Source organism: Neolamprologus brichardi, chromosome 20, assembly GCF_056152115.1.
Source record: "Neolamprologus brichardi isolate AB-2024 chromosome 20, ASM5615211v1, whole genome shotgun sequence".
Lineage (NCBI taxonomy): Eukaryota > Metazoa > Chordata > Actinopteri > Cichliformes > Cichlidae > Neolamprologus > Neolamprologus brichardi.
This window is the reverse complement of record NC_142123.1, coordinates 24,434,654-24,446,217: the sequence shown is the minus strand read 5'-3', so window position 1 is coordinate 24,446,217 and position 11,564 is coordinate 24,434,654. Positions and strand designations below refer to the sequence as shown.

At 41.0% G+C, this 11,564-nt stretch overlaps 1 protein-coding gene across 1 annotated transcript; it reads right to left on the bottom strand.

Moving 5' to 3' along the window:
- Positions 1 to 1,499: 1,499 nt before the first annotated feature.
- Positions 1,500 to 11,097, bottom strand: ddx23 (DEAD (Asp-Glu-Ala-Asp) box polypeptide 23). The gene is made up of 17 exons (XM_006796509.3): positions 10,964 to 11,097; positions 9,467 to 9,624; positions 9,218 to 9,337; positions 8,656 to 8,749; positions 8,506 to 8,571; positions 7,648 to 7,786; positions 7,428 to 7,561; positions 6,776 to 6,888; positions 6,551 to 6,694; positions 5,941 to 6,166; positions 5,657 to 5,802; positions 5,356 to 5,533; positions 3,734 to 3,976; positions 3,487 to 3,638; positions 3,290 to 3,398; positions 2,330 to 2,504; positions 1,500 to 2,217 (listed from the first exon to the last, which is right to left on the bottom strand). The coding sequence occupies exons 2-17, from the start codon at positions 9,622 to 9,624 to the stop codon at positions 1,994 to 1,996; spliced, it is 2,421 nt and encodes an 806-aa protein (XP_006796572.2). The 5' UTR covers positions 10,964 to 11,097; the 3' UTR covers positions 1,500 to 1,993.
- Positions 11,098 to 11,564: the final 467 nt, after the last annotated feature.

The window sequence follows — 11,564 nt, the reverse complement described above, 5'->3', positions numbered from 1 at the left end:
CATTGTCATTTACTGACCAATACCTATGAGCATTTATGTGTAGCAGGAAAGGACTGTCTGCCATAAGAATTAAGTGGATCTCCAACTGGATTAACAGAGTTTCAGTCAGGATTCAAAATTCATCACTGTACAAAAACACTGTGAAGGTTATGAATGATTTTCCTATGGCTGCTGACAGTGGACTCATCTATGAGCATCTGATACCAATGACATGCATTGGTTTGCATGAGCATGCAATATGTATTAAAGGTACTGTGCTGGAGTGGTTTGAAGCATACCGAATAGATTCCAATTCGTTCATGTAAGTAGTGTCCTTTCCACACAGTAAAGTTAATTATGGAGTTCCACAAGGTTCTGTGCTGGGACCAATTCTATATGCATTATACATGCTTCCTTAGACAGTATTAATAGAAGGAATACCTTACATTTTCATTGCTATTCAGATGATACCCAGCTTTATCTATCCATAAAGTCAGATGAAACATACCAGACATCAGGAATGTCTTATAGACAAAGATGCGGATGACCTCTAAGTTAAGTTATTATACTGGCCTAAAAAATCTTAGAAACATGGTGTGTAACCAGGTACTTACCCTGGGTGGCATGTCCTGGCTTCTGGTAACACTGTGAGGAATCCTGGAGTCATTTTTTAATTTAAAGTCTTTGCCCTCAAATACAAGATCTTGAATAATCTATGAGGTATTTATCTTAAACACCTCATAGTGCCCCCAATAGAGCACCACACTCTCAGACTGCTGGCTTACTTGTGGTTCCAAGGATATTTAAAAGAAGAATGGAAGGCAGAGCCTTCAGCTTCCAGGCTCCTCTTCTGTAGAACAAGTCCCAGTTTAGACACCCTCTCTACTTTTAAGATTCGATTTAAAACTTTCCGTATTGATAAAGTTATAGTTATTCATAGTTTCAAAAACAGAACTTTCTGCCTCTCTTTGTATTAGCAGAAATGATTGAACTTCAGTATTATGGCGTTATTATGACGTCCCACTTAACTACCATGTAATTGCCAGGTAATAGTTCGATATTCCTTCATTTTCAAATGTAAATTTTGAAGAAATAGGGAGTTTTGCATTACTCTATCATTATTACTGCAACGTCCAAAAAGCCTGCCTCAACAGCTGGTGATTGGACTGCCAGGGCTTCCGCCCAACACACACTGCACCCGACCTCTATGGTGCCTCCTGAAGGTGGTGAGCCACATGGCATAGATAAAGGAAACAGTACAGATATGATAAACACATAAAGAGCTTTAAAGAGTTTTCCTATATAAAAGATAATGGGGTCAAAGAGTTTTTCTGGTTAAATAAAGGAATAAAAAGGTTAAAGAACATTGGTGGGAAATGCCAAGAGGAAAACTAAAAGAGATGCGAAGAGCTCTATTATTGGCATGTTGAAAGGAAACACTGCTCTTCTACTTGTGAAAACTCCACATTTTGCGTGTAATTTAATGCAAAAAGAAAAAAAAAACTCAGTATGACAGTTAAGAAGCTCAAATTTGCTGTATTCACATCATACATTTAAAACAGCTGTTTCCATTTTAATCAAATGATGTATCTGAAGCAAAGAAAACTGGTGTCACTTCTGGTAAAGGTTTCTTACATAGAAAACTCAAATTATGACTAAAAACACAGCACTTACTGCTCATCTACACTCACATCCTGCCTGTAATTTGGTGCATTGGGTATTTATACAGTACAGATCAGATCAGATCGGGGTCCTGCATACTGCTCCTGGCTCTGGCTTACAGACGCAAAACAAAGTTATCTTAAAATCCACCCACACTGGTGAGAACCAGTGTGCTGACGACTTCGGCACCAGTTACTGTGTTTCTGCACGCACAGATGGGACCAAAACACAAAGACAAGGTGGGAAAGAACAACAAAATGTGTGAGAGTAACCTAGAGAGCAGATCCTGAGAGGGAGAAAAATAAACAGTTGGTGGGGTTTTCCCCTCCCCCTTCAGTTGATAAAGGTCATTTTAGGCAAAAATGGTCTCCTCGCGTCTCTTCTTGGTCAGGATGGTTCCAGGTTTATGCTGAGCATCTGGATGGTTAGCCAGCTCTGGAGGGCAGGTGGAGACGGGACTCTCGAGGATGGCCTGCTTCAGGTCGTAAAACACCGCCGAGTCCTCTTTAGTGAGGAAAGTCATGGCTACACCACTCTTACCAGCACGACCCGTACGACCGATACGATGGATGTAGTCTGCAAGAGGAGAAAGGGCAACAATGATTCAGTGAATCATTTAGCAATTCCTATGGCAAAAATTTAATTTCAGTCAATAAACAAACACTGCACACCAGATGAGGCCTCTTACCTTCGATGTTCTTTGCCATGTCGTAGTTAATAACCATGGAGACGTCTTGGATATCGATACCTCGCCCAGCAACATCTGTGGCCACCAGGATATCTTTGGCTCCCGCCTTGAGATTGGAAAGTGCAAACTCTCTCTGCTCCTGGCCTTTGCCACCGTGCAGCGTGCAAGCATTGTACTACAAAGAAGAAGAGAAGGAGGAACAGTGGAGGTTAATCTTTGCTCAAAATATTTAGTATTTTAGGAAATCAGAAACCAAAGTGAATTAAAATTAAACCTCCATCTGAGATTTATTGGCTTTCTTGTGTATTTTGGATAAAACTTCCGACAACAAACGGTGAAACTCAGCATTATGTCAGGATGCAACACTAGCACTGAACACCAAGTACAGCTGAGGCTAATACTGTGCATTAAAAAGCTGTTGTTGCCTTTTAATGTATCTGGTTTTCCAAATTTTCATAACTTCTTCTTTATACTAAAACTGTGGGTTTTTTGAGTGATTAATATAATTTTAGTGCAACAAGACAATTTGATCTGCTAGTAGGAAAACAAAAACTTCTAGGAATATTTCTCTTGTGACCTTAAATGTATCTGAGCATAATTTTAAGGCAATCAATCAAATATTTGTTGATATTTCATAGAAAATGTCCCCAGAAATTTCTACATGCTGGCACAAACATCAAATGTCATTTATCTGTTTATCCATTAATTGATTTGGTGTATTATGAGTGGCAATGCTTCAGGTCTTTATCTGTAGGAAAAGTCCAAAATGCTGTCTTTCACATATTTCCAAAATCATCCAGTGAGCTGGACTGGAGTCTTTCTCAGGCCTATTCTGGTCCCCGGGCCTTATATTTGACACCCCTGACATGATTATTACTTTTTTTACTCCAAAGCATGAAGCTTCTACCAAATCTCGACCCTAAATTGAGATCCATTGTGGTTCAGGTTACAGTGACTTACCCCCATCTTCTCCAGTGACTTGGCCAGCACGTCGCAACCCTTCTTCTGGTTGACAAAGATGATAATCGGAGGCTCGAAGCCGTGCGACAAAACCTCCAGCAGCTTCTTCCTGCAAAGGGCACATTATACAAAACATTTAGAATCTTGATACAAGTGAAATTTTTGCTATTTAAGATTAATGCTTGCATCCGTCTCACCTCTTCTCTCCCTCCGACATAAGCAGGACCTTCTGTTCGACTCTCTCGTGAGGCTTTCCAGCAGACCCGATGTACACCACAGCAGGACGTCTCAGGTAGCTCCTGGCCAGTCTCTCCACAGCGGGAGGCATGGTAGCTGTGAACATGACCGTCTTTACGGTGCAATCAGACACACAGTCAGTGAAAACACTCAACAGATAATCATGTGGTGCCTTCAGAAGATTCCAACTGCTAAAGAAAGACCTACTTGTCTGTATTTATGTTTCCCGGATTCAAAGTTCATCGTCATTTTCTCAGGGTCCTCCGCCTCTTCGGTGTCTGGCTTCTGATTGGTCACCGGGATGTACTCCAAAATCTTTTGGACGTCGGGCTCGAAGCCCATGTCAATCATACGATCGGCCTCATCGAGGACCACATAGGTGCAGCGGCTCAGTACCAGGTAGCGGTTCTCCAACACATCAATCAGACGCCCGGGCGTGGCAATAACGATCTGTTAGACGATGTAAACAAATATGACGCAGGTGAACAGATGATTTTCAAGTAGAATCCTCACCTTATGGATAAAAAGCCAGGATGGACTTCCTGCCAAAAAACAGTGTAAAGTCTGTGTGTGTTTAAGCTGCTAAGCTACCAGCGTCTGAGAATGAGCCATGTGGACTGTTTGTACCACCATCTGTACCGCTTCCCTCTTTCTTTACTCACATAATATACACACTGACAGAAGCACTACACATCACAAACACACACAAAACATACAGACGGTTTTCAGAAAAGACATCAATAGATGCTCTATGCCATAGACATGAAACTGATGCAGTTTTACCATTCAAACAATGACAAATCCCATGATACTGATGCTCAAAATTAGTTGTAGAAACAAAGTATGAAATAAACTTGGAAGCCTGGAAATTATAAGAGCAAGAAAAAAAACAAACAAACAAAAAACTGAAAAAAATTTGCCAATTTGGAGCCCAATCATGAAGGCACAATTCTTTATGCCTTCATCAAATGTATTAAAGATATTCATGGCTTGGTGAGTTAGCCCACAACTCTGCGCTTTTTAATTTATTTACAATTTGGCAAATGTGCACAATTTACATCCTGCTGAATTTGTTCAGCAGCATCTTTCAGTCCATGTTTTGAATGTGCACAAAACTATCAAGAAGCATGTGTGTATTATATCTGTGTTCTCCCATTAAGCTCTTAATGTGGGAGACTGTAAATAAAGATTGGAAACATTCTACTATAAACAGAGTGAATCAGGAGTGTAACCATCCACACACATTAAATAAACTTGGCTGCAGGCTGACAGCAGCCAAGTCTGCAAGAAAGCTGCCAAATTTAAGAGCTAGTGGCAAACAAGACAAGCAGTTTGGATTCTTTATTCGGCAACGCTGCTTCTGTTTAACACAAGCAGTGGATTGGAGCTTTCATTCTCTCTTAAGCTTGTTGTTCAGGTGGTTTGATAGAAGACCTTTTTTGTTTTTCTGGGGGGGGGTTTACCTCTGAAGGTTCTGGTTAAGGTTACAGTGAGTGTTGCTGAAGAAACGTCTCTCACTTCACCTGGACTTCAATTTCCTGGTTGAAATATCACCTCTGTGTGTGTGTGTGTGTGTCAGAGACTAGAGCCTGCAGCTCCTCCATAAACTACACCTGTGATGAGATCGTTACTGCTCTGCAAATGCAACAGTAGTCCTGCACCATCTTCGCCTTTCTGCTGAGTTTATTTCAGTAGCCTCATGGGCTTCTTTTGATGTAAAAATACTGACAGCAAACAAAAACTACTAAAAACTACTTGTTAGTGAGGCTTCAGTTTGCTTCACAGGCAGAAACACTTTTTTTTCCTAAAACTAGCCCTCTCCGTTTTACCTCACAACCCATCCTGAGTCTGAAGCCTTGGTCCTCTCTGGAGATTCCTCCGATCACAGCCACTGTTCGGATGCCGAGCGGTTTACCAAACTTTATGGTTTCTTCCTCGATCTGCTGCGCCAACTCACGAGTCGGAGCTAAGATCACAGCATAAGGACCCTGGTCTGAGTCTTCGATCCTGCATCCAGTCATACAGAGAGCAAAGGATCATAAGAGATAGTAGAGGCACAGTAAGACAGTCCAAATGCAGAGTTATTATTTCTGAAATTGCTGAAGATTATTGGATCTTAGACACCGTTACCTGTCAATTTTTGGCAGGGTGGTGATCCAGACCAGCAGTGGAATCAAGAAAGCAGCAGTTTTACCACTACCAGTCTCAGCCACACCAATAATGTCACGGTTCTGTAAACCAATGGGAATGGCCTGCCTCTGAATTGGCGTCGGATCCTGGAGAGAAAAAAATTAACAAAAAATTCCTTAGTGGAGACTGAATTGAACACAATGAAAAACAGTGAACAGCTACAAAATAATTAAAAAAAGAAAAATTACAAAACACAGAACCAGATAAGTTGAACCCTAGCTGACCTTATAGCCGCATTTGTCGATGACCTCCAGAATGTGTGCAGGCAGTGGGTACTCCTTCCAGTTCCTGATGGGATTTGGGATTTTTCCTCCCTTGGTGGTGATGCTATAATCCTCTCTGAAGATTCGCCAGTCTCTGTCTGTCATCTCGTCCAGCTTCTTTTGAGACCAGTGTCTGTCATCCCAGCGCTGCTTGGCCTCCTTCTTACGCATTTTCTTCAGTCTTGTCCTGAAGCGAGGAAAAACAAAGATTAGATGGGGGGTGGGCGGAAGCTGAAGGTGAAACTATGGATACAGGATCATTTTCCATTATAGATACATAAGCTTTCAGACTAACTTTGATTTAGCTTTATTAAAAACAGACTAAAAAAAATAAATAAAGACTAACAAAGTAGCCTAAAAGTAAGAAAACACAGAACATTCAGATGAGGTTACACATTGTGTTGAGCTACTTGAAACCAATAATCACATTCTAAACATCACATTTCTTACTTTTATTCTGTGAAATCATGCAAAACTACTCTGGTAAAGAATAAAAAGTAGGAAATGAGCATGTCCCCTACAAGCTCCATGTTTTAGATTCGACTGTATGCTTTTGCTCCACTGTACTCACTCCTCCTGCTCCTTCTCTTCCAGCGTGCGCCTTTTCTCCATCAAGTCACCATAGAAACGCGACTGCTCCCTTTTCTGCTGCTTTAAGTCGATGCCGGCGATGAAGCCTCGTCCGTACAGCTGCACCTGATGCTTCTCTTTGTAACTGGAAAGACCGATCACGAGAGTTTAGCGAGAGAATGCAAAGACCTAATCTGTGGATATCTTGTGCTCACGATCCACTCACATCGGGTTGTAGTCGACCGAAGTGTCTTCAGAAGCATCCCATTCAAACACAAATTTCCTGTCGTTCAGGTGGCGAGTCCGTCGCCGTTTTTTGATCCCACCAAGATAACGCTCCTGTGAATAATTTGTGGACATCGGTTTAAATTCTGCTTTTCCAGTTTCCCCTAGGAATTTTCAAGCCCCTCAAAATAATAAGTGGAAGTTTTGTGTGTTAAAATATGACTTTCAGGGCTCTGCATGGACAAGCACCAACATATATAAGTGAACTTTTACATCCATACATTCCCAGGTCCCTGAGGTCATGTGACCAGGGCTTGCTTGCTGTCCAACACACAAGGCTGAAAACAAAAGGCGACAAAGCTTTTAGAACTCTCTCCCTTTGAGCTTGAGATCTGTGGACTCAGTGGTCGCTTTAAAAAAAAAAAACAGCTAAAAACTCATCTTTTTAAACTTGCTTTTTGTTGATTTATATTTTTAGGTTTTAGCTTCTGTGAAGCACTTTGTGATTTTTATCTTGAAAGGTGCTATATAAATAAAGTTTTACTTTACTTGTGTGTTTTACTTACTTTACTTACTTAGTCTACACACAATAAAGTTTCTGTCAGCCCAATCTGTACACAGCTGTAATTTTAACTCTTTCTCATGCAACTAACCTTGATAGCCTGGAGTTCTTTGCCTTTATCTTTCTCCTCTCTGAGCTTCTGTCTCTCATCATCATCTTCATTGCCGTTGTTCTCTCGTTCCATTCGCTCCCTACGCTCCCGTCTCTCCCTTTCCTGAGGGTCCTCTGTAACAAAGAATCACGGTGGTTATCGACACGTTAATATCCTGTAATTAAATGCAAACTGTTCCAGGTTAGAGGCTGAAACACACCCAGCATTTTTCTCCCTATGTCCTGAAACGTCCTTCTCTTCTTTCTCTCCTCTTCAATCATCCTCCTTCTCTCTTCAGTCTCTTGCTCTCTGCGCTTCAAAGCTTCGGCTTCTCGCTCTGCTTTTGACAAGAACTTGGGCTGAAAAACACAAAGCAAAATAAATAATATTAATTTAGAGAAAATATAATCTTAAATTGAAAAGTTAATCTCCCAGATGAAGAGCAATTCACAAAACATAAATGCAAAAAAAAAAAAAAAAAAAAAAAACTAGTTCAGGACTAGTTCACCCCGTGCAGGGCATAGTTTTTGGTTCCCCAATCTGGAGTCCGGAAGGAGCTCAAGCGAGAGTGCTTGATAGCTGGCCCTTAGCCCACAGGACTCAGTCGGGCACAGCATGAAGAGGAGACATTGGCATGCCAACACCTGCAGTGCCGTAGGGGTCGGATGCAATATGTGTTGGCCTGGATTTAAGTGGAACCAGTTTCCTAAAGAGGAGTTGACTGTGCTACAATCTGGAGTCGCCTTCAGTGACAGGAGGTGGGCAGGCATGGGTATAATGTTAGTGTTATTCATGGTGGACACAAGTGTTGTTTCCCAACATCTCTGGGTTGGGAAACTGGTTCTGACTGCTATTTAGGCTTACAACAGTTCAGAGTATCCAGCCTTACTGGAGTCACTGTGTGGTGTGCTGGATGCTTAGCCTGGGAACCGTCTTGGTGTTCCCATGGATGAGCTAGAAGGAGGTGGGTGGGAATAGGGAGATCTGGCCATCTTTGCTTAAGACTTCTGCCCATGTGCCCTGGCCCCAGAAAAGCTTTAGAAAATGGACAAACGGACAGACGGATGGATGTTCTCACCTTTGCCTCAGCTTCCTCCTCTGCCTTCTTCTTGGCCAGAAGCTCCTCCAAAGACAGCGGCTGGACCTGAACAACAGCACATGTCAAACACCCAAAATAATAACCGAAGTGGCAGTTCAAATTTACACAAACAATAAACCAGATTTTTACCTTTTCCTTCTTCTTTTTTTCATCCTCCTCATCTTCTCCTTTTATATCCTTCTCTTTCTTTATTTTGGCATCCTTTGATCTTGGAGAAGCGCTTCTATAGATGACAAAAATGTAAATACGGCAAAACAGAAATTTAGCTGAAGTGCTAACTGTAGCAAAATCCAAACGTCTGGATGTTTGGTAAGAGTTTAGTTAACAAGTGAGAAAGTGCAGCTGAGAACCGACTTCTGAGAAGAAAGGTGACTTAAAGGGAGAGGAGGTAAAACTGCTTCTTTCAGACATGGGATGATCGAGGCTTATTTATGAGAAAAAAAAACCTCACTGCTAACAGTTGGCCTTATCGGCATTTTCTAATATGAGGCAACAGTCATGTCAGTGCCAAAAATACTGTGCACTGAAAATATTTTCACTTAAATTGGGTTTAATTCCTTTGAATATCAAATTTTTGTTAATGTGAAAAATCTTGGCGTGTTATTTAGGCAAACATGGATTATGAAATAATTATGACTAAAAAATCTCCTTTGCCAGCTTTGACCGAAGAAGCTTAATCAGTGTCACATACCTGGATCTCCTGCTGCGATCTTTATCGCGCCGATGGCTGTCTCTGTCCTTACGGCTCCTGTCTCTGTCCTTATCTCTATCTCGGTCCTTGTCTCTGTCCTTGTCTTTCATGCGTCGATCTCTATCGTAATGACACAAAATCACACAGACACAAAAAAACTTAAGGGAAAGATAACACAAGTACGCAGTAAGATTAATAGCTAGAAGTCAGTCTGGTGTTCCTGATGGGTTCTTTTTGTGCAGCGGTTACCTTTCAGGAGATTTAGAGCGGTTTCGTTCACGGGAACGATGGCGCTTGCGGGAAGGTGAGACTTTACGATCTCTGTCTCGCGAACGGCTGCGTTTCCTCTCTCGGTCTTTGGTCCCCGAAGAGTCTGCATCCTTCTTGTCTGTGGAGTCAGCTGCCATCTGCACAAAGACCAGACATTAAACTCTGCTTTCACTGCATTTACAAAAGTGAAAACTGTTATCACACCACAGTGGCAGGACATATATTAATATTAAATTATATTTGCTTTATGTACAATGATTACAGATCATGCATTTGCCAGCTGTTAGTGTTTATATATTGCTGTGTAAGCATCTCCAAATCCAGTTTTTCTTTTCACCTCTAATTGAATTACGCTCGAGTTCCAAAAAAAATACTTCACAGAGAAATAAAAGGCATACATTTCCAGCAAAACTATATGAACATTAGTACCTACTTCCTGAGTTTTAGCAAATTGTACATTCATCATGGTTCATTGCATATCAGTTGACTAAATTTGAGAAAAAAAATCCTAGCCTGGCCATCCTTGATTTCCCTGAAGAAATATTTCAGGGTGATGATACACTTCTTAAGAGACAAGCTGTCAAATTAAAGTTTTCTAGTGTTAGTTTGCTCATAAGACTATTTTTGTGATAAAGCTAGGGATATTTTCGAGCCTATTTAGAGTTTTTGGTGGAGTCATTTTCAAATGGCTTTATCAGGACAACTACTTAAGCAATGTCATTTCAATATTTTAGGCCAAATATCTGTTTCTATTACTTGAAGAAAGTGGGAGTCTCTGGTTCAGACAATATTGAAATTGTGACACGTGTTTACATTATTCATGCCATATATCTTATCAATAGCAAAAGAAGAAGTAAAAACGGTAGCCTGATGATGTTTTGTTTCTAATCATGCAAGGAAGGGTGTTGCAACCTTTGTCCGTTTGTGTATTTAGCTTAATCCTTTGGTCTAATTTTTCTGTCTGTAATTTCTGTAATTTTGATCATTTTTTAAATGGCTGACAATTTTGAACTCAATCAAATTGTGAAATACGAGAAGAGAAAGCACATAAAAACAATAGTAATACAGAAATACCGTATGTTTTGTGGATGCAGAAGTTTCTTATGCTCTAAAAACGGGTATCAGGATGTGCCCCAAAAAGTGAAAATAGCTGTTATTCCTCAACACTCTCCGATAGAGAACGCGATTAAACTCTTAGAGCAACAAATAACGACACATTTTTGGTGCGGACAGAAATTACAAACCAATAACGAAAACTACTAATTTATTAAACGAGAAGAGAAACTGAATTACCTCCTATCCTCTGCAAAATAAATGCAGCAAGCTAGCTAGCCTCTTACGTTAGCTAGCAAAAAGGCTAACTATCTCCAGGAAAGCTGCTCAAAAGAGTTCCGGTTAAACCAAATTAAAATCAGCTAATCGCAGGTAGGACAGCGCAGTCAGAGGCTCTGTTACTTACAAATATTTAGCGCTTACCTCAATCACTTGTCAACAAAACAGTTGCGATTTATCTACGCTTCAAGAAGACGCCATGTCGCCCACAACGCGAACTGAAGCACGCCAGGAATTGTGGGAGCTGTAGTACTGGCTGTTACGAAACAGTGGAAACTAGCGGCTAAAAGGCAATGTTTGAAACTACATTTCCCTCCCAAAAAAGTAAGTTTACGCCAGGGCCCTCAATGTTTAGCATACAGACGCCTAAATGCCTGAACAAAAGTACTTTTTTCTATTATGTTGTATTTTTGTCATTTTGGGCACGAGGTGGCGATAGGGTTACGAGTTACCACGATAGATAGAAACTACAGGTCTGCAAAAAAATGGGTTTTTTTTCAACTGCATGGGATATTTTTGGTAAATTTTATGTTTTTTAGGGTGCTGAATCCAAAACTGTTCTCCATTTCCCTCCGTCATTTCCCTCCATTCATCAGCTGACCCTTCTCACCCTGGACACAGTCTGTTTGACCTGCTCCCCTCAGGCAGGAGGCTCCGGTCCATTCGCACGAGAACCATAAGAACAGTTTCTTCCCCTCTGCTGTTGGACTCATGAACAATAACCATATGACTGTTCGCACTAACT